This window comes from Thalassophryne amazonica, chromosome 2, assembly GCF_902500255.1.
Source record: "Thalassophryne amazonica chromosome 2, fThaAma1.1, whole genome shotgun sequence".
NCBI lineage: Eukaryota > Metazoa > Chordata > Actinopteri > Batrachoidiformes > Batrachoididae > Thalassophryne > Thalassophryne amazonica.
The window spans coordinates 84,506,180-84,533,259 of NC_047104.1; the positions used below are offsets into that span (position 1 = coordinate 84,506,180).

Genomic DNA, 27,080 nt, shown 5'->3' on the forward strand with positions numbered 1-27,080 from the left:
TTCCATGTTTATTTATTTATTTATTTATTTATTTATTTTTTGCTCCTGTTCGTTGATTTAGTTTTTGGTTGTTGCTCAGTTCTCTTTGCTGTTTGATTATTGATTGCCTCCTTTTGTGTTTATCTTCGTCAGTTTTGCCCCTGTTGTGCTTCCTACCTGTTTAAGTTCCATATATCTTACTGTGTGTGTTTGATGATTTAATTGTTTTATTTCCATGTACCTTTTGACTGTTTTGTTTTGACTGTTTTAGTCAACCTGAGTTCCTTTAGTTTCTCATATGTCTCTTTTCTTCCTGTCCTCACTGATTCCTCACACCTGAGTTGATTTGTTCCAGTTGCTTTTAAGCCGTACCTGTTTACTTGTTACCTCACTGGTCATTTGACATTGCTTTACTTTGTGTAGCACTGCCTTACGTGTAACCTTAGTCTCACCTGCTACCGTTGTAAGTAGCAGGTGAGACTAAGTGTGTGCTACCTGCATACTGGAGTCCCATTTTGACTTTGCTGTATCTCAGATCATAATAGCGGCAGAAATGAGATTCCTCCATTGGGTATCTGGGCTATTTCACACCACATCATGTGACCTTCAGTATTAGGGGTCCTTAAGGTGGATGAGGTGGACACTGATCTAACACTGAAACAACCCGGAAGTGCTGTTGCCACGATCTGAGGCAGAAGCAAACTGGAAATGACGTTGCCATGAATGGGTTGTCGTGGCAGCCTTTGGCCTCACTCGATGTTCAGTATAAATATGTGCACTGGAGATATGCAAGATAACTGGCATAATGCTCAACAGTCTATTTCTCTGGGAGTCTGATCTACACATTGTTTTTGTCTATTTACTTATCAATGTTATGTTGCTGTATGTCTTCACATTATATAAATAAATTGAATTCATGCATAAACACGTTTGTCACTTAAATTCACAAATAATCAATGTGTATTACAGTGGGGAAAATAAGTATTTGGTCCACTGTCAATTTTGCAAGTTTTCCCACCTACAAAGAATGGAGAGGTCTGTAATTTTTATCGTAGGTACACTTCAACTGTGAGAGACAGATTCTAAAAACAGAATCAACAAAATCACGTTTTGCAGTTTATTGCATGAAATAAGTATTTGATACAATAGAAAAACAGACCTTAACATTTGGTACAGAAACATTTGTCTGCCATTACAGAGGTCAGATGTTTCCTGTAGTTCTGGACCAAGTTTTCACACACTGCAGCAGGGATTTTGGTCCACTTCTCCATACAGATCTTCTCCATATCTTTCAGGTTTCAAGTTTCAGCTCCCTCCAAAGATTTTCTATTGAGTTCAGGTCTGGAGACTGGCTTGGCCACTCCAGGACCTTGAAATGGTTCTTACGGAGCTACTTTTTAGCTGCCCTGGCTGTGTGTTTGGGGTCATTGTTATGCTGGAAGACCCAGCCATGACCCATCTTCAATGCTCTTACTGAGGGAAGGAGGTTGTTTGCCAAAATCTTGCAATACATGACCCCTGCCCTGATACATTGTCCTGTCCCCTTTGCAGAAGATCACCCCCAGAGTATGATGTTTTCACCCCCATGCTTCATGGTTGGGGCCGTTTTCTTGAGGTTGTTTTCATCCTCCAAACACAGCGAGTGGAGTTGATGCCAAAAAGCTCTATTTTGGTCTCATCTGACCACATGACCTTCTCCCATGCCTCCTCTGGATCATCCAGATGGTCACTGGTGAACTTCAAACGGGCCTGAACATATGCTGGCTGAGCAGGGTGACCTTGCTGCCCTGCAGGATTTTAAACCATGACAGTGCCATGTGTTACTAATGTAATCTTTGTGACTGTGGTCCCAGCTCTCTTCAGGTCATTTACCAGGTCCTCCCATGCACTTCTGGGCTTTCTCAGAATCACTCTTACCGCACAAGGTGAGATCATTTTCTAATAATCATGCCAACAGTTGTTGTCTTCTCACCAAGCTGCTTGCCTGTTGTCCTGTAAACCATCTCAGCCTTGTGCAGGTCTACAGTTTTGTCCCTGGTGTCCTTAGACAGCTCTTTGGTCTTGGCCATGGTGGATAAGTTGAAATGTGATTGATTGAGTGTGTGGACAGATGTCTTTTATACAGATAACAAGTTCAAACAGGTGCCATTATTACAGGTAAAGAGTACAGAATAGGAAGGCTTCTTAAAGAAAAAGTAACAGGTCTGTGAGAGCCAGAATAGTTGCTGATTGGTAGGTTACCAAATACTTATTTCATGCAATACAATGCAAATTATTTCTTCAAAAATAATACAATGTGATTTTCTGGATTTTCTTTTTAGATTCTGTCTGTCACAGTTGAAGTGTACCTATGATAAAAATTACAGACCTCTGCATTCTTTGTAGGTGGGAAAACCTGACAGTGGATCAAATATTTATTTTCCCCACTGTATATCATTCTAGATTGGGTTTTGTACATCACCTGCTCCTGTGCCACGGAGCAGGTGATTTGAGACCCTGCAAGGCTTATAACAAATGTGGGTGTGGAATCCATTAGCTTAGCTGGGAAATTAGTGCAGAAAATCTATTATGGTGATAGTGCAGTTTATCTGCCAGGGAGGGACATTCAGCAAGTTGAGACTGTGGCCTGCGTCCGTTGATGTGTCCATAAAAATCATAGAGGGATGTGCTTTGCAAACTTAATACCCATGACTACACTGGATGGTGCTGAAATTGAGGGTGGCCCATTGGCTGCACTACTGGCTACAAAGCGGACCTATTACTCTGATTTGATCAACAAAAACAAGCATAACTCAAAGTTCTTTTTTGACACGGTGGCAACGCTTACACATGGACAACCACCAGTAGTTCGCTCTCTTCTTACAGCACAAGATTTCCTGGATTACTTCGAGAAGATAATAGAAGACATTAGGTTAAACATATCCCAGCATGCCTTAACCCAGCCTCTGCACCCTGCTATTGAGATGGGTGCCATTACTGAGGTATTACCTAGATTTACAGAATTCGATAGTATCTCACTAGGCATACTGATGAAACCCACGTCTACAAAAAGCAGAACCTGCTTATTTGATCCTGTATGAACAAAACTGTTTAAGAACCTGTGGCCCACTCTTGGGCCGACTGTGCTGGAAATTTTTAATCTCTCATTAACGTCTGGATCTGTTCCTAAATGTTTCACATCTGCAGAGATTAAACCATTGGTTAAGAATTCTAATCTTGAGCCTAGTGTATTGAAAAACTATAGGCCGATATCAAATCTATCATTTTGCTCTAAAATTCTAGGAAATGTGGTTTCACAGCAGCTCATGGACTACCTTACTGAGAATAATATTTTTGATCCACTGCAGTCTGCTTTTAGAAAATATCATTACACAGAAACAGCTCTCACTAAAGTGGTGAATGATCGTCTGCTTACACTGGATTCGGACACCACTATGGTTCTAGTGCTGTTTGATCTCAGTGCTGCGTTTAATACCATGGATCATCATATTCTACTCACAGCCAAGTCTCATGTTTTTTTTTCCCATCACGAAATTAGTCAGATTTTTGTGACTTTTTTAAACTCACTATTACTAACCCTACTCCTATCCCCAACCCTAAACTTAACCATAACCTAACCCTACTTCTTCCCCCAACCCTAACCATAAACACCCTCGACCCCCGCTTCAGTTTTAATTTTGTGTAGCCATCACGGAATTAATTAGAGTGAATCCATGCTGCTGTGATGAAAATGAGGTGCTTTTCGTCACAATATCACAAACCAATAAATTAATGTATATTTCGTGCTGCTGAATCACAACTTGCCGTGAGACCAGGTTGCTTCTCAGTATGCTGGAGAATCATTTTGGGAATACTGGGAATTGCATGGTTAACGTCATACTTGACCAGTCATTCTCACTGTGTTTTGTACAATAACGCTACCTCTAAGCTTAGTGACATGAAATTTGGGGTTCCACAGGGGTCCGTCTTAGGCCCCCTGCTTTTCTCCCTTTATATAGCACCCTTTGGGCACATATTATCGCGTTTTGGGATTACCTTTCACTGCTATGCTGATGATACTCAGTTATACATGCCAATAACTGCTGGTAATCTCATCCACATAAAATACTTAGAAGATTGCCTTGTATCAGTGAGAAGAACTTCCTACTTTTAAACTCTGATAAGACTGAAATGATGGTTCTTGATCCAGTGAGACATTGGCATCAATTTGACCAGCTAATGCTTAGCCGAGGATCGTGTGTCATGCATCACACTGACAAAGGGAGGAACCTTTGGGTAATTTTTGGTCCTATGTTGTCATTTGACCTCCACATTATTAATACAGTAGTGTTCAGAATAATAGTAGTGCTATGTGACTAAAAAGATTAATTCAGGTTTTGAGTATATTTCTTATTGTTACATGGGAAACAAGGTAACAGTAGATTCAGTAGATTCTCACAAATCCAACAAGACCAAGCATTCATGATATGCACACTCTTAAGGCTATGAAATTGGGCTATTAGTAAATAAAAAAAAGTAGAAAAGGGGGCGTTCACAATAATAGTAGTGTGGCATTCAGTCAGAGTTTGTCAATTTTGTGGAACAAACAGGAGTGAATCAGGTGTCCCCTATTTAAGGATGAAGCCAGCACCTGTTGAACATGCTTTTCTCTTTGAAAGCCTAAGGAAAATGGGACGTTCAAGACATTGTTCAGAAGAACAGCGTAGTTTGATTAAAAAGTTGATTGGAGAGGGGAAAATCTAGACGCAGGTGCAAAAACTTATAGGCTGTTCATCTACAATGATCTCCAATGCTTTAAAATGGACAAAAAAAAACCAGAGACACATGGAAGAAAACAGAAAACAACCATCAAAATGGATAGAAGAATAACCAGAATGGCAAAGTCTCACCCATTGATCAGCTCCAGGATGATCAAAGACAGTCTGGAGTTGCTTGTAAGTGCTGTGACAGTTAGAAAATGCCTGTGTGAAGCTAATTTATTTGCAAGAATCCCCCGCAAAGTCCCTCTGTTAAATAAAAGACATGTGCAGAAGAGGTTACAATTTGCCAAAGAACACATCAACTGGCCTAAAGAGAAATGGAGGAATAATTTGTGGACTGATGAGAGTAAAATTGTTCTTTTTGGCTCCAAGGGCCGCAGACAGTTTGTGAGACGACCCCCAAACTCTGAATTCAAGCCACAGTTCACAGTGAAGACAGTGAAGCATGGTGGTGCAAGCATTGTGGTGCAAGCATCATGATATGGGCATGTTTCTCCTACTATGGTGTTGGGCCTATATATCGCATACCAGGGATCATGGATCAGTTTGGATAGGTCAAAATACTTGAAGAGGTCATGTTGCCTTATGCTGAAGAGGACCTGCCCTTGAAATGGGTGTTTCAACAAGACAGTGACCCCAAGCACACTAGTAAACGAGCAAAATCTTGGTTCCAAACCAACAAAATTAATGCCTCGCAGATGTGAAGAAATCATGAAAAAATGTGGTTATACAACTAAATACTAGTTTAGTGATTCACAGGATTGCTAAAAAAGCAGTTTGAACATAAAAGTTTTGAGTTTGTAGCGTCAACAGCAGATGCTACTATTATTTTGAACACCCCCTTTTGTACTTTTTTTAAATAATAGCCCAATTTCATAGCCTTAAGAGTGTGCATATCATGAATGCTTGGTCTTGTTGGATTTGTGAGAATCTACTGAATCTACTGTTACCTTGTTTCCCATGTAACAATAAGAAATATACTCAAAACCTGGATTAATCTTTTTAGTCACATAGCACTACTATTATTCTGAACACTACTGTATTAGAAAGACTGCTTTCTTTCACCTGCAAAATATAGAGAAGATTCATTCCATCCTCTCTATGGCTAATGCTAAGACCCTGATTCTTGCATTTGTCTCTTCTTGATTGGACTCCTGCAATGTTCTGTTTTCTGGTTTACCGCAGTCCAGCAATAGGGCTCTCCATTTAGTTCAAAATGCTGCTGCCAGACTTTTGACACAAAGCAGAAAGTTTGACCACATCACACCCATTTTGGCATCTCTTCACTGGCTTCCTGTCCCAATGAGATCAGATTTTAAGGTTCTGCTACTAGGCTATAAAATTGTTCACAGACAGGCACCTCCCTACTTCGCTGACCCTACGTACCGGCCTGGGCTTTGCATTCTCAGGGTTTAGGACTACTTTGTGTCCCTAGGATGAATAAAAAGTCTGTGGGTCACAGAGCTTTCTCTTATCGTGCCCCTGTTCTGTGGAATGAACTCCCTGCATCAATAAAACAGTCAAATTCTGTAGAGACTTTCAAGTTGAGACTGAACATGCAGTTATTTTCCCTTTCATATGGCTAGCATACTGGCATAGTATGTTACTATGCTTTTTACTCTTTATTAGGAAACAGAGTGGGCAGCAGCCTCAGCTTCATCTAAATTCTGGGTCTTTTAGTGAAGCTTAGGACTAGTGGCCAGCGATCACCTTCGTATTTTTTTTTTTTTTTTGCTTCTCTTGTTGCTTAATGCTGACAAATTGTATGGTGTTTATTGCCTTTCTGATGCCTGATTCTGTTTTTTTTTTCTTTTCTCTCTGTTTGAGGTGCAACTCCATCCAGAGATGGGGGTGGTGTCTGTTTCTGAAACCTTCCTGTCATATGTACCAGCAACATTTCCTGTATATTCGTTTTGTGAATTGTTTTGTAATTTGTGTCGGTTGCATTGCCCAAGCAGAGGGTCACCCCTTTGAGTCTGGTCTGCTTGAGGTTTCTTCCTCAGAGGGAATTTTTGCTTACCACTGTCACCTGTGTCCTTGCTCTAGGGGTTGGTAAGTTTAGACCTTACTTGTGTGAAGCCCCTTGAGGCAACGTTGTTGTGATTTGGGGCTATATAAATGAAAATACATTGAAAATTGAAAAAAATCTGTTGCAATTTTTTTTAATTCAACTCTGTGTCATCTGTAATCCATCTAGGTGTACACCTGGTCTTCCACACTTTCCATCTGGAGGAGAACCATGACTATCTATCCATTACTGAGGATGGCAATTTCCAGGTCCCCGTTGCCCGACTCACTGGCTCCGTACTGCCTCCTAGTGTCAAAGCAGGCCTCTATGGAAACTTCAGTGCACAGCTTCGATTCATATCAGATTTCTCCATGAGTTATGAAGGGTTTAATATCACTTTCTCAGGTAATAACAAAGGAAAGTGAAGTTAAAATTGATGAATTGGATACTAGCACCTGAAAACCATGGTTGTCTATTTGCGAATTGTTTTAGCAAGTGCTAATTGTGAATATTTCTTATTTAGATGTGTACAATACACAGACAAATTTACCTGGCTATACTCTCATTGTACGACTTCAGTGTCATAAGTAATAATTTGTACTACGTTGCACTGAAGGATGTTTATATTCTCTGGTCAAAGTCTTACTGGATAAAGCTATCCCTTTTTACCTCACCTGAGGTCACCTGAGGCATTTCCTACTGCAGTAGCATTTCTCATGTTGTCATCACAGCTGTATATGAAGTTTCTTTCTTCTCCTGGATGCAGAGTATGACTTAGAGCCATGCGAGGATCCCGGTGTGCCAGCATTCAGCAGGAGGATGGGATTCAGATTTCGAGTTGGTGACTCGCTGGCCTTCTCTTGTTTCCATGGCTACCGACTTGAAGGAGACAGCAAGATCACCTGTCTGGGAGGAGGCAGGCATGTTTGGAGTAATGCACTACCAAGATGTATAGGTAAGATCATGTACATCCTAAAAAATAATTCACTGGCTCTACTTGAAAAAACAAATACAATTTGCATTGATCTTTCTCAGTAATTGCAATGCAGCAATTGCTGAGTAAATGCCATGAAGTCTTTACAGTAAGACAAACTCAAGCTGAGTAAAACATTTAATTTTAATTTCTGTCCGTTCTCCTCAAAAATGCATATGCAACTGGTGACCTTAATGTTTTGAGGAATGCTGAAGTAACATATTTAACCTACCGTGTATGTGGAAAGTATTCACAGCGCTTCACTTTTTCCACATTTTATGTTTTACAGCCATATCCCAAAATGGATGAAATTATTTTTCCTCAATTCTACACACAATACCCCATAATGACAGTATGATATATATATATATATATATATATATATATTTTTTTTTTTTTTTTTTTTTTTTTTTTGCAAATTTATAAAAAAAAATAAACAAAGAAATCACACGTACATAAGTATTCACAGCTTTTGCCATGAAGCTCAGAATTGATCTCAGGTCCATCCTGTTTACACTGATCATCTTTGAGATGTTTCTGCAGATTAATTGGAGTCCACCTGGAGTAAATTGAGTTGACTGGACATGATTTGGAAAGGCACACACCTGTCTACATATAAGGTACCACAGTTGACAGTGCATGTCAGACCACAAACCAAGCATGAAGTCAAAGGAATTGTCTGTAGACCTCCCAGACAGAATTGTCTCTAGGCACAAATCTGGGAAAGGGTACAGAAATATTTCTGCTGCTTTGAAGGTCCCAGTGAGCACAGTGGCCATCATCCATAAATGGAAGAAATTTGGATCCACCAGGGACTCTTCCTAGAGCTGACTGCCATCCAGCATTCTTCTGGGGAGAGAGGACAACCTTCCAGAAGGACAGCCATATCTGCAGCAATCCACCAATCAGGCCTGTATGGTAGAGTGGCCAAATGTAAGCTACTCCTTCGTAAAAGGCACACGGCAGCCCACCTAGAGTTTGCCAAAAGGCACCTGAAAGACTCTCAGACCATGGAAAACAAAATGCCTTGTCTGATGAAACAAATATTGAACTCGTTGGTATGATGTATGTATGTATCATGTTTGGAGGTAACTAGCCACCATCCCGACAGTGAAGCATGGTGTTGGCAGCATCATGCTGTAGGGTTGTTTTACAGGCGCAGGAACTGTGAGAATAGTCAGAACTGAGGGGAAGATGAATGCAGCAATGTACAGAGACATCCTGGTTGAAAACCTGCTCCAAAGTGATCTTGACCTCAGACTGGGGCGACGGTTCATGTTTCAGCAGGATAATGATCATAAGCCAGTGGTGGGCACAGATAACCAAAAAATTAACTTCGATAACAGACAATCAGATAAGTGAAAAGTTATGTTTGATAAAGATAAAACAATAACCCACCCAAAAATGTATTGTAAGTTACAGATAACCGATAACCAATAAATTCCAGTATTGTCTCTGGTACATTTGCAGCTACTCCCCCTCTAGCTGCCACCTTATCGTGGTGGGGGAGTTTGCGTACCCGGATGATCCTAGGAGCTATGTTGTCGGGAGCTTTGTGCTCCCTGTAGGGTTTCCCAAGGCAAACAGGTCCTAGGTGACGGGTCAGACTAAGGGCAGTTCAGAACCTCCATGACCAGTAAAAGATCAAGGACCGTGACATCACCTGGTATGGCTGAGCCGGGGTCCCACCTTGGAGCCAGGCCTGGGGTTGGGGCTCGCGCGCGAGTGCCTGGTGGTTGGGCCTTAGCCCATGGGGCCCGGCCGGGCTCAGCCCGAAAGGGTGATGTGGGCCCACCCTCCTGTGGGTTCACCACCTGCAGAGGGGGCCATGGGGGTCGGGTGCAGAGAGGATTGGGTGGTGGTCGAGGGCGGGTGGCCCGGCGGCCCGGTCCATGCTCACAGTCCCTGGTTGTTGGGACGTGGAATGTCACCTCGCTAGGGGGGAAGGAGACTGAGGTTGTGCGGGAGGTTGAGAGATACCGACTAGAGATAGTCGGGCTCACCTCCACGCACAGCTTGGGCTCTGGTACCCAACTCCTGGAGAGGGGCTGGATGCTTCATTTCTCTGGCGTCGCCCACGGGGAGAGGCGGAGAGCTGGGGTCGCATTGCTTATTGCTCCCCAGCTCAGTCGCCAAGTGTTGGAGTTCACTCCGGTGAATGAGAGGGTCGCGTCCCTACGCCTTCGGGTCGGGGACAGGTCTCTCACCGTTGTCTCGGCCTACGGGCCGAGCAGCAGTGCAGAGTACACGACCTTCCTGGAGTCCCTGGGAGGGGTACTAGATGGCGCTCCAACTGGGGACTCCATTGTTCTCCTGGGGGATTTCAACGCCCACGTGGGCGGCGACAGTGAGACCTGGAGGGGGGTGATCGGGAAGCACGGCCTCCCCAATCTGAACCCGAGTGGTGTTCAGTTGTTGGACTTCTGTGCTAGTCACAGTTTGTCCATCACGAACACCATGTTCGAGCACAAGGGTGTCCATAAGTGCACGTGGCACCAGGACACCCTGAGCCAGAGGTCAATGATCGACTTTGTAGTCATATCATCTGACCTTCGGCCACGTGTCTCGGACACTCGAGTGAAGAGAGGGGCAGAGCTGTCGACTGATCACCACCTGGTGGTGAGTTGGATCCGCTGGGAGGATAGGAAGCCGGTAAGACCTGGCAGGCCCAAACGTATCGTGAGGGTCTGCTGGGAACAATTGGTGGAACCCTGTGTCAGCGAGGTCTTCAACTCCCACCTCCGGGAGAGCTTCTCCCAGATCCCGGGGGAGGTTGGAGACATGGAGTCCGAGTGCACCATGTTCTCCACCTCCATTGTCGATGCGGCTGCTCGTAGCTGTGGTCGCAAGGTCTCTGGTGCCTGTCGCGGCGGCAATCCCCGAACCCGGTGGTGGACACCGGAAGTAAGGGATGCCATCAAGCTGAAGAAGGAGTCCTACTTATCTTTGTTGGTAGGTGGGACCCCAGAGGCAGCTGACAGGTACCGGCAGGCCAAGCGTGCCGCAGCCCGTGCGGTCGCAGAGGCAAAAACTCGGGTCTGGGAGGAGTTCGGGGAGGCTATGGAGGAGGACTATCGGTCGGCCTCGAAGAGATTCTGGCAAACCGTCCGACGCCTCAGGGGGCGGAAGCAGCTCTCCACCGGCACTGTTTACGGTGCAGGTGGAGGATCTCCTCTATGCCATCGTCATGTCTTCGGAAGAGGAGGCAGAGACTGGGGACCCAGAGGCGGACTCATCCATTACCCAGGCAGAAGTCACCGAGGTGGTTAGGAAGCTCCTCGATGGCAAGGCTCCTGGGGTGGATAAAATCCGTCCTGAGTACCTTAAGTCTCTGGATGTTGTGGGACTGTCTTGGCTGACACGCCTCTGCAACATTGTGTGGTGATCGGGAACAGTGCCCCTGGATTGACAGACTGGGGTGATGGTCCCTCTGTTTAAGAAGGGGGACCGGAGGGTGTGTTCCAACTATAGGGGGATCACACTCCTCAGCCTCCCCGGTAAGGTCTATTCCAGAGTACTGGAGAGGATTCAGGAGGAGCAGTGTGGTTTTCGTCCTGGTCGCAGCACACTGGACCAGCTCTACATGCTCCATCGGGTGCTCGAGAGTTCATGGGAGTTCGCCCAACCAGTCCACATGTGTTTTGTGGATCTGGAGAAGGCGTTCGACCGTGTCCCTCAGGGCACCCTGTGGGGAATGATCCGGGAGTACGGGGTCCGGGGTCCTTTGCTAAGGGCTATCCGGTCCCTGTACGACCGCAGCAGGAGCTTGGTTTGCATTGCCGGTAGTAAGTCAAACCTGTTTCCAGTGCACGTTGGTCCCCGCCATGGCTGCCCTTTGTCACCGGTTCTGTTCATTATTTTTATGGACAGAATTTCTAGGTGCAGCCAGGGTGTAGAGGGGGTCTGGTTTGGGAGCCACAGAATCTCGTCTCTGCTGTTTGCGGACGATGTGGTTCTGTTGGCTTCGTCAAATCAGGACCTTCAGCATGCACTGGGGTGGTTTGCAGCTGAGTGTGAGGCGTCCGGGATGAAAATCAGCACCTCCAAATCCGAGGCCATCGTTCTCAACTGGAAAAAGTTGCTTTGCCCTCTTCAGGTCGGTGGAGTGTCCTTGCCTCAAGTGGACGAGTTTAAGTATCTCGGGGTCTTGTTCACGAGTGAGGGACGGATGGAACGTGAGATCGATAGATCGGTGCAGCGTCTGCAGTGATGCGGTCGCTGTATTGGACAGTCATGGTGAAGAGAGAGCTGAGTAGGCTCTCGATTTACCAATCGATCTATGTTCCGATCCTCACCTATGGTCATGAGATTTGGCTCATGACCGAAAGAATGAGATCGCGGGTACAAGCGGCCGAGATGAGTTTCCTCCGCAGAGTGGCTGGGCGCTTCCTTAGAAATAGGGTGAGGAGCTCGGTCACTCAGGAGGAGCTCGGACTCGAGCCGCTGCTCCTCCACGTCGAACGGAGTCAGTTGAGGTGGCTCGGGCATCTTTTCCGGATGCCCCCTGGACGCCCCGCTGGAGAGGTGTTCCGGGCACGTCCCATTGGGAGGAGGCACCGGGGAAGACCCAGGACACGCTGGAAGGATTACATCTCTTGGCTGGCTTGGGAACACCTTGGGGTTCCCCCGGAGGAGCTGGGGGAGGTGTGTGTGGATCGGGAGGTCTGGGCGGCTTTGCTTGAGCTGCTGCCCCTGCGACCCGACTCCGGATAAAGCGGAAGAAAATGGATGGATGGATGGATGATTAGCCAGCTTGCACTCGACCGAGACGGACGCACTTTTCTCTTCTCCCTCCCTCCTTATCTTTCCTGCTTTTGTGGCGTGTTGTCTGTGAGGCTGCAGCGTTGCTCTTCTGGAAACGACAAAAATGGATCTGTTAAAGTGGTCTCTGAATGCAATTGACACTATTTTTTCTACAAGATCTTCGGGAGCGGAGGACCCGACCTGTCCTGCTGGGACGCATGTGATGGGTTACGTGATGGACTCGTGGAGGAGATGGCAGGTCATGTGCCTTTACATGCTTTCTGTGGAGGACGTTGAAGATGTGTACATATTCGGCTTGGTGGTGACCGGCTTTCTGATGTGTGGAGCGGGGCACTTGCTGGTTTACTGGAAAATCAAGAAAGTGGAAGCAGCTTTGATTGGTCGTTCCAAGCTGCCCTATATGATTGATTCGATTGGGAAGGCAGTGGCTGCGCAGTCGGCGGGGGTTAACCGCGCATTGGATGACATCTCTGGAAGATTGCAGCCCTGGAAACCCGCTTTGACCGTCTGTGAAGACCACATTCTACATTTCTACATTTCAGATGCATTGGGAGCAACTCTGTTCTCAGAACTGTGGAATCTTTCAGGCATCTGTTAATCTGGCTATTAATTTGGCTTCCCCAATACAGCTGCACTTCAAGGTCGCTGTGATAAGATACCTCCTCAGAAGAACAACACTCTTATGCCTCGCTCCCTGGTCTTCCCCCCTCCCCTCAGCTTCTCCAGCCCTGACGTGAACTGTGAACTGTCCAGGACTTTCTCAGCCTGCGCAGGGCTGTTCCCTTCCCCCCCCCAGACTGTCGAACAAGGCCGTCGACGGCGCCGAAACTGGCTGCCTTCCGGAGTGTTCTGATAAATTGGTCCTTTCAAATCTCGGTTGTCGTCCTGTGTCCTTGTTTTGTCTCTGTGATTATTGTTTTTTTGTGCTGATGGGATTTTTTTTTTCCTCATTGCCGCTGTGTAATGCAGCGGCTATGAGGGTTTTTTTTTTTTTTTCTTCTTCTCCTTTTCCCTCGTGTTTTGCTTCATATATATGTTTTATGTACCGGGCCGGCCTATGTGTTGTGTGTTATGTGTGTTGTTTGTTATGGGTCGGTGTTGGTTTGCTCAGCCCTGTTGTTGACCAAGGCAGGGATGTACATCTGGAGCTGGTCCCCGGGCGCCTAATGGTGACCTCTGCTCCTACTGGCAAATAGGATGGGTTAAATGCAGTAGCCACATTTCATTGTGCAGGAAAGTTCTTCTGTTCTGTGCATATGACAATAAAATTTCCTTGATCCTTGATCCTTGATTAGCTGTTATCGAAGCTAACTTTTTAGTTAGCTGTGCCCACAACTGCTTCTGATATACATGTTGTTGCCAAGTCTCCAGGACTACTGGAAACAAAGTCATCTTTTGTCTGTGCCCTTTTCAGCAAAAGCAATGTCCAGAGACAGATTTAGATCAATATTCTATAACATCCACATAAGTGATCCAGATGAAGATGTAGAAAATGATAGAAAAAAGGGAACAGCAGGTGAAACTGTTTTGAATCAGGCATCTTTATGATGACATCCTCAGTGCCTGCCAGGCTTATTACCACCCGAGGAGGGAGCTTGCAGTGGATGAAAGGATGGTGGTGACGAAAGCAAAAACCTGAATGACTCAATATTTGAAGGACAAGCCAACAAAATGGGGCATGAAACTTTTTGTGTTGGCTGTTTCAAGTAATGGCTACACACTCAAGTTCACCATTTACACTGGCAAGACTGTGACCACAAGTCAGAACGGGCTGTCGTACAATGTGGTCATGAACCTGATCCAGCCATCCTCGCTTGGTACTGGGTACCACATTTACATGGACAATTTTTGCACAAGTCCCATACGGTTCATGGACCTGACTAACATGACGTTTGGGGCATGTGACACATACAGGGAGAACAGACGAGTATGCCCCAGATGGAGGGCAAATGCTCTCACAAAAAAATCTGAAAGAAGATCTATAAGATTGATAAGAGAGGGGCCTCTGGTGCTTGTAAATTGGATGGACACACGGGAGGTGTCTGTGTGCTCCACCATCTATCATGTATTTTCGGGTGAGACAGTGTGGAGAAGAGTGAAGGATGCGAAGGATGGACGCTGGATGGTGAAAGACATTCCTTGTCCTACCCCAGTGTTGGCTTATAATAAAAAGGGTGGCGTCGACCTATCTGACCAGCTCATCCAGGCCTACTCCACCCATCGGAAAACTGCATGGGACAGTGTTGCTGCACTTGGCATTGCAACCACAAATGCATTCATCTTGCATCATGAGCTCACCAGTGTCAAGCAAGTGCAGCCCATGACACACAAGGACTTTATGGTGGAGCTGGTGTGTCAGTTGTGTGGCACAGACAAAACAGGTGTCCCACAGAGCAGGAGCCAGAACCATGTTCCTGTGCCAATTGTGACAGGCACAGATCCTCGCCAAAAAACCACAAAAGGCAGATTGGGGTGCCAACGGTGCCTTCACGTGGGCAACAAGAGGACTGACACACCGTGGAAGTGTCAGGTCTGCGATGTGCCCCTCTGTGTTGTGTTGGACAGGATTTTTTTTTTTTTTTTGAGTGGCACAAATAGATTACCATGTCCTGCACTACACTGTACATGTTTTTTTTAATTTTCCATTTATATTTACATTCTAAATCTCATTTCGACATCTGATTGTCTTCTAAATAGTTTAGCATGAGCATTTCCTACACAATATGTTTTTGAAATGTACAATTTATATTTACATTCTAAATCATATTGAGATATCTGACTATTTCACACACAGTTTAGCATGTCCTGCACTATATTGTACATATGTTTTGAAATTGACCATTTATATTTACATTCTAAATCTTAGTTTGACATCTGATTGTTTTCTAAATAGTTTAGCATTAGCATTTCCTGCACTATATTTGTAGATATGTTTTTGAATTGAATTTGAAGTTATGAAAATGATTCATTAAACAAGTTTGTGGTTTTCACAGTAAAAAAAAATCAGATTTTTTTTCAAGTCAGATTTGATGTTCTTTGTGTGATTTTAGGTTCACTGTGTTAATACAGTAGGTCAGAATGAATGGAAAAACTGTAAAGTCACACAGGTGAGATTGTGTTGGAACAAAATGACACCAAACAAGGCCAGGTAAACACTTTTTAAAGGTAAATTATAAAGGTAACACCAAAAGTAGTCAAAAATGGCAAATTATACCCTGGATTCAAAGGGTTATACAATGATGCGGCTAATTTACTGACTTTTACATGCTTTCTCATGAGTAGAAATAAATCAGTTGATGCTGTCTATTTATTGGCTGAAAGCTGCGGTCCTCATGCGGCGTAAATTCACACACACAATAAATATAAATTCTTATCTGTTAGTTTTATTGGATTCAGCAACACGTCCTGAAGAAAATGACATCTGAAAATACTTTAAATCCTTTTCGTGGCTGAAGAAAAGTCCCGGGCAGTTTGCGCTACAGTTGTGCCTCTGTCAGATCAGTCAACAGAGCCCCCCCACCCCCAACCGGGTCTCTGTCTTTGAGCCACAATTTGAAAATTCACAGCGCTTCATTAACATCTCATTTACCATAGACACCAGGTGATCCTGGCTGCATGCAGTGGAATTATCTCCCACAAAAAAAGTTAAAATTACTCAGTTTTCTGTGTGGAGCAGAGATGGCACACGGCACTGTGTGCGTGCTGGATGATGTGAAAAAAAGCATGGAAGTGTATGTATTTAATTAAAAGTTAAAAAAAATCTTTCTGTGTAAATATCTCATGTTACAACGTGTAGACCTGTGGCTTATAGACAAATGCAGCCTATTTATGTGATTTCTTAGTTTTTTTTATCATATTATTTTAATAAATTTGCAAAAAAAAAAAAAATACATGTCATTATGGGGTATTGTGAGCAGAATTTTAAGTGAAAAATAAATTTCCTCCATTTTGAAATAATGGAGGAATAATGGAGGCTGCCATTTACCAGATTACTGGTTTTCACAGTAGTAATTTGCCGTTAACTGACTGGCTGCTACTTTTGTTTTCCAGGATTTGGCTATAAGTGGGTTGTAAGTTGTTGATGAGTATCAGCATTTCCTTGGATTCTGGTGATGATTTGCAAGTGTCTGACTGATGGCTGCTAGTAATTTTCATGTTCCAAAAAGAGCAGCCAGAGAAATGCCGTAATAGCATTATCTGTCAAGAGATCAGACCTAAGAGGAAATGGAGCAACAACAGCTGGCAGCATCTCTCGCTCTCTCTCTCTGTTTCTCATTCTCACTCTCTTTCTCAGTGTTTTTAAACTTTCTAAGTTTCTTCTCCTTCTTTTCTGTAGTTAGACTGTCGTTACTGAGATAATTGTGTTCTTACATGCTATATGAATTGTATTAATGCAGTCTTTTATTACTGCTTTTTCTCTTTCGTAATTTCTTTCTTGGTAAATTCAGAGTGCCCTATCTACCTCAGTTCATCGCCTACGTTCTCACGCTTTCATCCATTCTCCCTCTCTGTCATATTCTTTCAACACTGTCTTTACTTTCACAGTAATTACAGAGGATCACAGTACCATAGTTCTCCTCTGTTGACTGATATGTTTAGAGAAGCTATGACACATTTGCATTTTTTTGCATTTTGATGTTTCACAGAAGGACCACTCTGTTTCCGTACCCACGGCACTGGTTTGTCTCTTCATTTCCATTCTCTCTTGTTCATGCCAAGTCGACGTGGTCGTCAGTGCAGATTAAAAGACATGTCACTCATCTTTTATGCTCTTTTCATTCCCATATGACAAAACTCTATGTGCACCAAGTACCCCTGATTGAAACTTCAATTAGCACTGCACCTGCAAGATAATTCTACATCCTTTTTCCAAAACACATTTTCTAAAGTAATAATGCTGAACTTTTTGGTTGCCAGCCTTTTAATTTTGCACTGATTTCTTTTGCATACATTTTCAGTTTTACTAATGTTATTTTTATGGTTTTGCTTTAAAGCTCTTTTTCAAAATATTCTTTGATGGAAATGAACTGGTATAAAACAAAATTTGGAAAAAAATATTTAAATACTTTTACAGAAAATACGGTAACATTGACAGTATAAAACCACAGTAATTTGGAATATATTAATAAAAGGATAATTGGACCAGTTTGGGAAGCAAACACACAAACTGCTTGCAGCACCATTCAGTCGCGTGGTGTGAATTCATCTGAAAATGAAATGAACTGCAGAATTCATTTTATCCTTGTGGTATTCGGCATGCTCAGTTCTAAACAGACGTTTTTCAGAACTCATAGTGAATTTGTACAAATAAATTATTAGACAATAAGTCCCTTTGACTTCTCCCTTGATTTTCACTTAAGGTCACCGTGGTAGATCTTAGGTGGATCTGCATGTAGATATGGCACAAGTTTTAGACTGGATGCCTGGATGGACAAAGGTGAGGGGTGGTACTGAACCATGAGTCTTCCGTACTGGAAACAAGTGCACTGCGGTATTGTATCACTTCCTGTTCCGGAGAACAGCAGTGTTTTGCTGTATCTGTTAGCTGTTTAATCTGTGCAGTTAGATTGATCTAGTTACCTAGATAACGATTTGCTTCACAGTGTAATCTTCACGTTCCTTAACTAAAGCACTCCCTCTGCTGAATCACCTCTAAATTATTTACACATTATTCACTGTGTGTTTTTAGGAATCCACTAGCTTAGCGCAGCTACTAGCTCTTACCCGGTTTAGCATGGCGGCTTCTCCTGTCTCTCCCGCACTTTTCTGCTCTGGGTGTGAAATGTTTAGTTATTCCTCGGCCTCCTTTAGCAGTAATGGTACTTGTAATAAGTCTAGCTTATTCGTAGCTTTGGAGGCCAGGCTGGGCGAATTGGAGACTCGGCTCTGCACCGTGGAAAATTCTACAGCTAGCCAGGCCCCTGTAGTCGGTACGGACCAAGGTAGCTTAGCCGCCGTTAGTTTCCCTCTGGCAGATCCCGAGCAGCCGGGAAAGCAGGCCGACTGGGTGACTGTGAGGAGGAAGCGTAGCCCTAAACAGAAGCCCCGTGTACACCGCCAACCCGTTCACATTTCTAACCGTTTTTCCCCACTCGGCGACACACCCGCTGAGGATCAATCTCTGGTTATTGATGACTCTGTTTTGAGAAATGTGAAATTAGCGACACCAGCAACCATAGTCAATTGTCTTCCGGGGGCCAGAGCAGGCGACATTGAAGGAAATTTGAAACTGCTGGCTAAGGCTAAGCGTAAATTTGGTAAGATTGTAATTCACTTCGGCAGTAATGACACCCGGTTACGCCAATCGGAGGTCACTAAAATTAACATTGAATCGGTGTGTAACTTTGCAAAAACAATGTCGGACTCTGTAGTTTTCTCTGGGCCCCTCCCCAATCAGACTGGGAGTGACATGTTTAGCCGCATGTTCTCCTTGAATTGCTGGCTGTCTGAGTGGTGTCCAAAAAATGAGGTGGGCTTCATAGATAATTGGCAAAGCTTCTGGGGAAAACCTGGTCTTGTTAGGAGAGACGGCATCCATCCCACTTTGGATGGAGCAGCTCTCATTTCTAGAAATCTGGCCAATTTTCTTAAATCCTCCAAACCGTGACTATCCAGGGTTGGGACCAGGCAGCAGAGTTGTAGTCTTACACACCTCTCTGCAGCTTCTCTCCCCCTGCCATCCCCTCATTACCCCATCCCCGTAGAGACGGTGCCTGCTCCCAGACCACCAATAACCAGCAAAAATCTATTTAAGCATAAAAATTCAAAAAGAAAAAATAATATAGCACCTTCAACTGCACCACAGACTAAAACAGTTAAATGTGGTCTATTAAACATTAGGTCTCTCTCTTCTAAGTCCCTGTTAGTAAATGATATAATAATTGATCAACATATTGATTTATTCTGCCTTACAGAAACCTGGTTACAGCAGGATGAATATGTTAGTTTAAATGAGTCAACACCCCCGAGTCACACTAACTGCCAGAATGCTCGTAGCACGGGCCGAGGCGGAGGATTAGCAGCAATCTTCCATTCCAGCTTATTAATTAATCAAAAACCCAGACAGAGCTTTAATTCATTTGAAAGCTTGACTCTTAGTCTTGTCCATCCAAATTGGAAGTCCCAAAAACCAGTTTTATTTGTTGTTATCTATCGTCCTCCTGGTTGTTACTGTGAGTTTCTCTGTGAATTTTCAGACCTTTTGTCTGACTTAGTGCTTAGCTCAGATAAGATAATTATAGTGGGCGATTTTAGCATCCACACAGATGCTGAGAATGACAGCCTCAACACTGCATTTAATATATTATTAGACTCAATTGGCTTTGCTCAAAATGTAAATGAGTCTACCCACCACTTTAATCATATCTTAGATCTTGTTCTGACTTATGGTATGGAAATTGAAGACTTAACAGTATTCCCTGAAAACTCCCTTCTGTCTGATCATTTCTTAATAACATTTACATTTACTGTATTTTCCGGACTATAAGTCGCACCGGAGTATAAGTCGCACCAGCCACTTTATCCATTATAAAGAAAAATAAACCATAAATAAGTCGCACCGGAGTATAAGTCGCACCAGCCACTTTATCCATTATAAAGAAAAATAAACCATAAATAAGGTCCACTGGACTATAAGTCCCATGGACATACAGGTATGTTAACATGAAAAGTTCAGATGATAATATTGTGACGGCTACCGTTTTCGGATGCATATTTCACCAGTCGCAACTTGTAATCTGCAGAGTATGATTTTCTTTTTGGTGGCATTTTTTCGGGCCTTCTCCGTTGTCTTGTTATGTTATCAGTAACGTTAAAATTTTTATTTTTCTATGGTAGTCAGAAGTCGCAGGAACAGTCACACAAGCCTCGAGTGCCCTCTCGTGAGCTGCATTTTACCTACGGATATGTTTGTATTTTGCGGACCACATTGCGAGCCGAACCATGCAGCACCTACCTGCGCAGCTCATGACCACCCAGCGGTGTCGATCCAGCTCCTTCCAAGTGCAGACGCTAATCCGCCGCCGTCGCTCAGTGCTCCCATGCAGCTCTCAGCGTCAACTCTGCTCACACTGATATCCAAGGGTTGAAGCTGTCTTGTTAGCCATCCCGGAATAAACACCATGTTCGTCTGCTTCAAACGCTTTTCGCAATCATCGACGCCAGCTCCTTCCAAGTGCACACGCTAATCCTCTGCCGTCGCTCACCCAATGCTCCCACGCAGCTCTCAGCGTCAACTTAAACACTCTGCTCACATTGATATCCAAGGGTTGAAGCTGTTCTGTTCGCCATGCCGGAATAACAGCAAGCACCGTGTTCGTCAGCTTCACACGCTGTGGGTGAGGTGAGGAATACGCATCCAAAGTTCTGTTCTCTGATTGGTTATCGCGACCAGCATGAACTATAGGATGGCCGTCATACTACAGTGCCCATGATGCATTGCATTTCCTTTTCCGGTGGCCATTTTAAAACATAGATCGACTCTGTCACGTAAAATTGTTTTGTTACAGTAAATTAATTGAGATCCTACCGGTATATTTTTCATTTATAAGTCGCACCGGAGTATAGGTCGCACCCCCGGCCAAAACATGTAAAAAAGTGCGACTTATAGTCCGGAAAATACGGTACTCTGATGGACTACCCAGCAGTGGGGAATAAGTTTCATTACACTAGAAGTCTTTCAGAAAGTGCTGTAACTAGGTTTAAGGATATGATTCCTTCTTTATGTTCTCTAATGCCATATACCAACACAGTGCAGAGTAGCTACCTAAACCTAAATAGAGTATCTCGTCAATAGGTTTACATCCTCATTGAAGATAACTTTGGATGCTGTAGCTCCTCTGAAAAAGAGAGCTTTAAATCAGAAGTGCCTGACTCCGTGGTATAACTCACAAACTCGCAGCTTAAAGCAGATAACCCCTAAGTTGGAGAGGAAATGGCGTCTCACTAATTTAGAAGATCTTCACTTAGCCTGGAAAAAGAGTCTGTTGCTCTATAAAAAAGCCCTCCATAAAGCTAGGACATCTTACTACTCATCACTAATTGAAGAAAATAAGAACAACCCCAGGTTTCTTTTCAGCACTGTAGCCAGGCTGACAAAGAGTCAGAGCTCTATTGAGCCGAGTATTCCTTTAACTTTAACTAGTAATGACTTCATGACTTTCTTTGCTAATAAAATTTTAACTATTAGAGAAAAAATTACTCATAACCATCCCAAAGACGTATCGTTATCTTTGGCTGCTTTCAGTGATGCCGGTATTTGGTTAGACTCTTTCTCTCAGATTGTTCTGTCTGAGTTATTTTCATTAGTTACTTCCTCCAAACCATCAACATGTCTATTAGACCCCATTCCTACCAGGCTGCTCAAGGAAGCCCCACCATTATTTAATGCTTCGATCTTAAATATGATCAATCTATCTTTATTAGTTGGCTATGTACCACAGGCTTTTAAGGTGGCAGTAATTAAACCATTACTTAAAAAGCCATCACTTGAATCAGCTATCTTAGCTAATTATAGGCCAATCTCCAACCTTCCTTTTCTCTCAAAAATTCTTGAAAGGGTAGTTGTAAAACAGCTAACTGATCATCTGCAGAGGAATGGTCTATTTGAAGAGTTTCAGTCAGGTTTTAGAATTCATCATAGTACAGAAACAGCATTAGTGAAGGTTACAAATGATCTTCTTATGGCCTCAGACAGTGGACTCATCTCTGTGCTTGTTCTGTTAGACCTCAGTGCTGCTTTTGATACTGTTGACCATAAAATTTTATTACAGAGATTAGAGCATGCCATAGGTATTAAAGGCACTGCACTGCGGTGGTTTGAATCATATTTATCTAATAGATTACAATTTGTTCATGTAAATGGGGAATCTTCTTCACAGACTAAGGTTAATTATGGAGTTCCACAAGGTTCTGTGCTAGGACCAATTTTATTCACTTTATACATGCTTCCCTTAGGCAGTATTATTAGACGGCATTGCCTAAATTTTCATTGTTACACAGATGATACCCAGCTTTATCTATCCATGAAGCCAGAGGACACACACCAATTAGCTAAACTGCAGGATTGTCTTACAGACATAAAGACATGGATGACCTCTAATTTCCTGCTTTTAAACTCAGATAAAACTGAAGTTATTGTACTTGGCCCCACAAATCTTAGAAACATGGTGTCTAACCAGATCCTTACTCTGGATGGCATTACCCTGACCTCTAGTAATACTGTGAGAAATCTTGGAGTCATTTTTGATCAGGATATGTCATTCAAAGCGCATATTAAATAAATATGTAGGACTGCTTTTTTGCATTTACGCAATATCTCTAAAATTAGAAAGGTCTTGTCTCAGAGTGATGCTGAAAAACTAATTCATGCATTTATTTCCTCTAGGCTGGACTATTGTAATTCATTATTATCAGGTTGTCCTAAAAGTTCCCTAAAAAGCCTTCAGTTAATTCAAAATGCTGCAGCTAGAGTACTAACGGGGACTAGAAGGAGAGAGCATATCTCACCCATATTGGCCTCTCTTCATTGGCTTCCTGTTAATTCTAGAAGATAATTTAAAATTCTTCTTCTTACTTATAAGGTTTTGAATAATCAGGTCCCATCTTATCTTAGGGACCTCATAGTACCATATCACCCCAATAGAGCGCTTCCCTCTCAGACTGCAGGCTTACTTGTAGTTCCTAGGGTTTGTAAGAGTAGAATGGGAGGCAGAGCCTTCAGCTTTCAGGCTCCTCTCCTGTGGAACCAGCTCCCAATTCAGATCAGGGAGACAGACACCCTCTCTACTTTTAAGATTAGGCTTAAAACTTTCCTTTTTGCTAAAGCTTATAGTTAGGGCTGGATCAGGTGACCCTGAACCATCCCTTAGTTATGCTGCTTTAGACTTAGACTGCTGGGGGGTTCCCATGATGCACTGAGTGTTTCTTTCTCTTTTTGCTCTGTATGCACCACTCTGCATTTAATCATTAGTGATTGATCTCTGCTCCCCTCCACAGCATGTCTTTTTCCTGGTTCTCTCCCTCAGCCCCAACCAGTCCCAGCAGAACACTGCCCCTCCCTGAGCCTGGTTCTGCTGGAGGTTTCTTCCTGTTAAAAGGGAGTTTTTCCTTCCCACTGTCGCCAAGTGCTTGCTCACAGGGGGTCGTTTTGACCGTTGGGGTTTTTACGTAATTATTGTATGGCCTTGCCTTACAATATAAAGTGCCTTGGGGCAACTGTTTGTTGTGATTTGGCGCTATATAAATAAAATTGATTGATTGATTGATTGATTAACCACTTGGTCTCCAACCCTGCAATGTGGTAATATGGCATACAGTCTATTATGTGTTCTCCTGTTGTGTGACAGCACAGTGGTACAAGCAGTAAGTGTGCTTGTCTCCCAAGTGTAACCTCCCAGGTTCAAGGATGCCTGAGGCTCTTCACCTTATACAGCTGGAACTGTGTTAGAAAGACCAGATGGACACATGGATCCATGATAATGATAAACAACTCCAATAATTTGGAAAGCAGTCATAAGCAACAAAACAATAATAATAAAATAACTGCTACAGCTGGTATAATAAATAACTGAAATTCAATAGACTGATTTATTCATTTTTGTCAAAGGTACCCACCTTTTTTATGAAATTACCTGTTTTATGCATGGGTTAAATTAAGACCAATGTTCATGTACATCTCCATCCACAAAATGGACAAAAATAAATAAATAATAAATAAAATAAATGCAGCATGTCTTCATACATGCAGCCAAAAAATGTACAATTAAACATTTCATTGAATCATATGTGAATTGATACATTGTGCTGAATTTGCCTCAGTAATCATCCTCAGTAACAAATTACAAAGGCCCGTGTTTGTAAATAAAGAGTTATTTAATTACATCCCATTATTAGTACGAGCAAAGCGTTGTGAAGTTCGGTCATGTTGCAGGGAGTCCCAAACAGGAAGTGCCAAATTCTTAATCCATGGTAAAACAGGAAATGTTCAAATGACAAACACTTCCTGAATTGACAGATGAGATCCTATGGAATCTCAAGGGAATTCAGTGGCAAGCTCACACTCAAACAGGAAGTGCTAAATTTTCAATCACAGTGAAACAGGAAATGTCAAATGTTGAACACTTCCTGGCATGGGTGGAGATAGAGTGGAGGCCGGGGCTTCACTGGACTCCCCTGAAATCTGATTGGACACAGATGATTGACATGTCACGGCACCACACGTCTGGTTGAAAGAGCTGCATTGTTAAATCAGCGAGTAACATTGACTGTGAGGTTCTTCCAATCTTCTAATTTTCTTCTAACTTCTAATCACACCAAAACATATATTGGTGAGTAAACGACTGTATTTTATGTCAAAAATGAGGTCCAGGTTGTTAAAAGCATCATTTCTCCTTTAATTTGGGTTGCCTTATATACCAAGCCACGAAATATACATGAATCTATTGGTTCGTGATATTGTGATGAAAAGCGCCTCATTTTCATCACGGCAGCACAAATTCATTCTAATTCATTACTTGATGGCTGCACAGAATTAAAAGTGAAGCGGGGGGTTGGGTGGTTATGGTTAGGGTGGGGGGAAGGAGTAGGATTAGTTTATGGTTGAGGTTAGGGGTGGGGGTAGGAGTAGGGTTAGTAATAGTGGGTTAAAAAAAACCCTGTCACGAAAATTTGACTCATTTCGTGATGGGAGCATGAAAAAAAAAAAGAAAACGTGAGACTGGGCTGTATATACACATGTGCTAACAGCCAGCAGCTGGTTCATGCTCTGTTGGTTTATTAGTGCAACAGATAACTGAAACAATCCTTCAAATGGTGATACAAGCATCAAATTCAGCACAAATACAGCTGGAGCAAAATTAATGGAGCAACTTTAATTTTTGACCCTGTACAAACTGAAACTGACCTTTGTCACCATTTCTGCTAGTTTTACCTCATAACTCCATAACATTCAGTCACAGATTGTTCAAAGTATACCTTTTTGCAATCGTTATGATCGGGCAAATAATATGGTGCAGTTTTCTATATGATTGGAGCATTTTTTAATTTTAACCCCTGTGTAATTCTTCAGTTGACCCCTACCTGGCTGCCAATTGAAAACTCAAGTGGCCAATCAGTTTTTTTTAAAGGGTTCATGTCTATGGATTATTTATGCCAAATTTGATGCTTGTATCACCATTTGCAGGATCCCACTCTAAATATTCTCATATCTGCTGCACTATATGTGAGATGTAAGATGCTGCTCCTCAGTGTTTCCAATTGCCCTCAAAAGTATTGGAATACTTGGTATTTCACACATTTTAATTTGTTTATTCCATTTCAAATACATTTTTACTAAAATTGCCTTCTTTAACTCAAACTGAATGCAAATCTGTAAGACTTGATATAAATTAATTAAAAATATAAAATCCAGCTTCTTGATTAAATGGTGTAGAGGAGGATTTTCTTACAAAGAAGACCCGGTAGTTTGACAGAAAGTACATTTGAGATGAAAGCCTAGATTTGATGTTTTGAAGTGAGTCAGAAGTGTCTGACTCCGTGGTATAACTCACAAACTCGTAGCTTAAAGCAGATAACCCGTAAGTTGGAGAGGAAATGGCGTCTCACTAATTTAGAAGATCTTCACTTAGCCTGGAAAAAGAGTCTGTTGCTCTATAAAAAAGCCCTCCGTAAAGCTAGGACATCTTTCTACTCATCACTAATTGAAGAAAATAAGAACAACCCCAGGTTTCTTTTCAGCACTGTAGCCAGGCTGACAAAGAGTCAGAGCTCTATTGAGCTGAGTATTCCATTAACTTTAACTAGTAATGACTTCATGACTTTCTTTGCTAACAAAATTTTAACTATTAGAGAAAAAATTACTCATAACCATCCCAAAGACGTATCGTTATCTTTGGCTGCTTTCAGTGATGCCGGTATTTGGTTAGACTCTTTCTCTCCGATTGTTCTGTCTGAGTTATTTTCATTAGTTACTTCATCCAAACCATCAACATGTTTATTAGACCCCATTCCTACCAGGCTGCTCAAGGAAGCCCTACCATTATTTAATGCTTCAATCTTAAATATGATCAATCTATCTTTGTTAGTTGGCTATGTACCACAGGCTTTTAAGGTGGCAGTAATTAAACCATTACTTAAAAAGCCATCACTTGACCCAGCTATCTTAGCTAATTATAGGCCAATCTCCAACCTTCCTTTTCTCTCAAAAATTCTTGAAAGGGTAGTTGTAAAACAGCTAACTGATCATCTGCAGAGGAATGGTCTATTTGAAGAGTTTCAGTCAGGTTTTAGAATTCATCATAGTACAGAAACAGCATTAGTGAAGGTTACAAATGATCTTCTTATGGCCTCGGACAGTGGGCTCATCTCTGTGCTTGTTCTGTTAGACCTCAGTGCTGCTTTTGATACTGTTGACCATAAAATTTTATTACAGAGATTAAAGCATGCCATAGGTATTAAAGGCACTGCACTGCGGTGGTTTGAATCATATTTGTCTAATAGATTACAATTTGTTCATGTAAATGGGGAATCTTCTTCACAGACTAAAGTTAATTATGGAGTTCCACAAGGTTCTGTGCTAGGACCAATTTTATTCACTTTA

General features: G+C 42.8%; 1 protein-coding gene across 1 annotated transcript in view; it reads left to right on the top strand.

Annotated features, from left to right (window-relative positions):
• The window catches only part of LOC117503844 (CUB and sushi domain-containing protein 1-like), a 2,069,078-nt gene that overhangs the window by 1,374,891 nt on the left and 667,107 nt on the right, over positions 1-27,080 (top strand). Inside the window, exons 22-23 of the mRNA XM_034163109.1 lie at positions 6,937-7,152; positions 7,514-7,702. Coding sequence (XP_034019000.1) covers positions 6,937-7,152; positions 7,514-7,702 — 405 coding nt within the window. The remainder of the gene's footprint in view (positions 1-6,936; positions 7,153-7,513; positions 7,703-27,080) is intronic.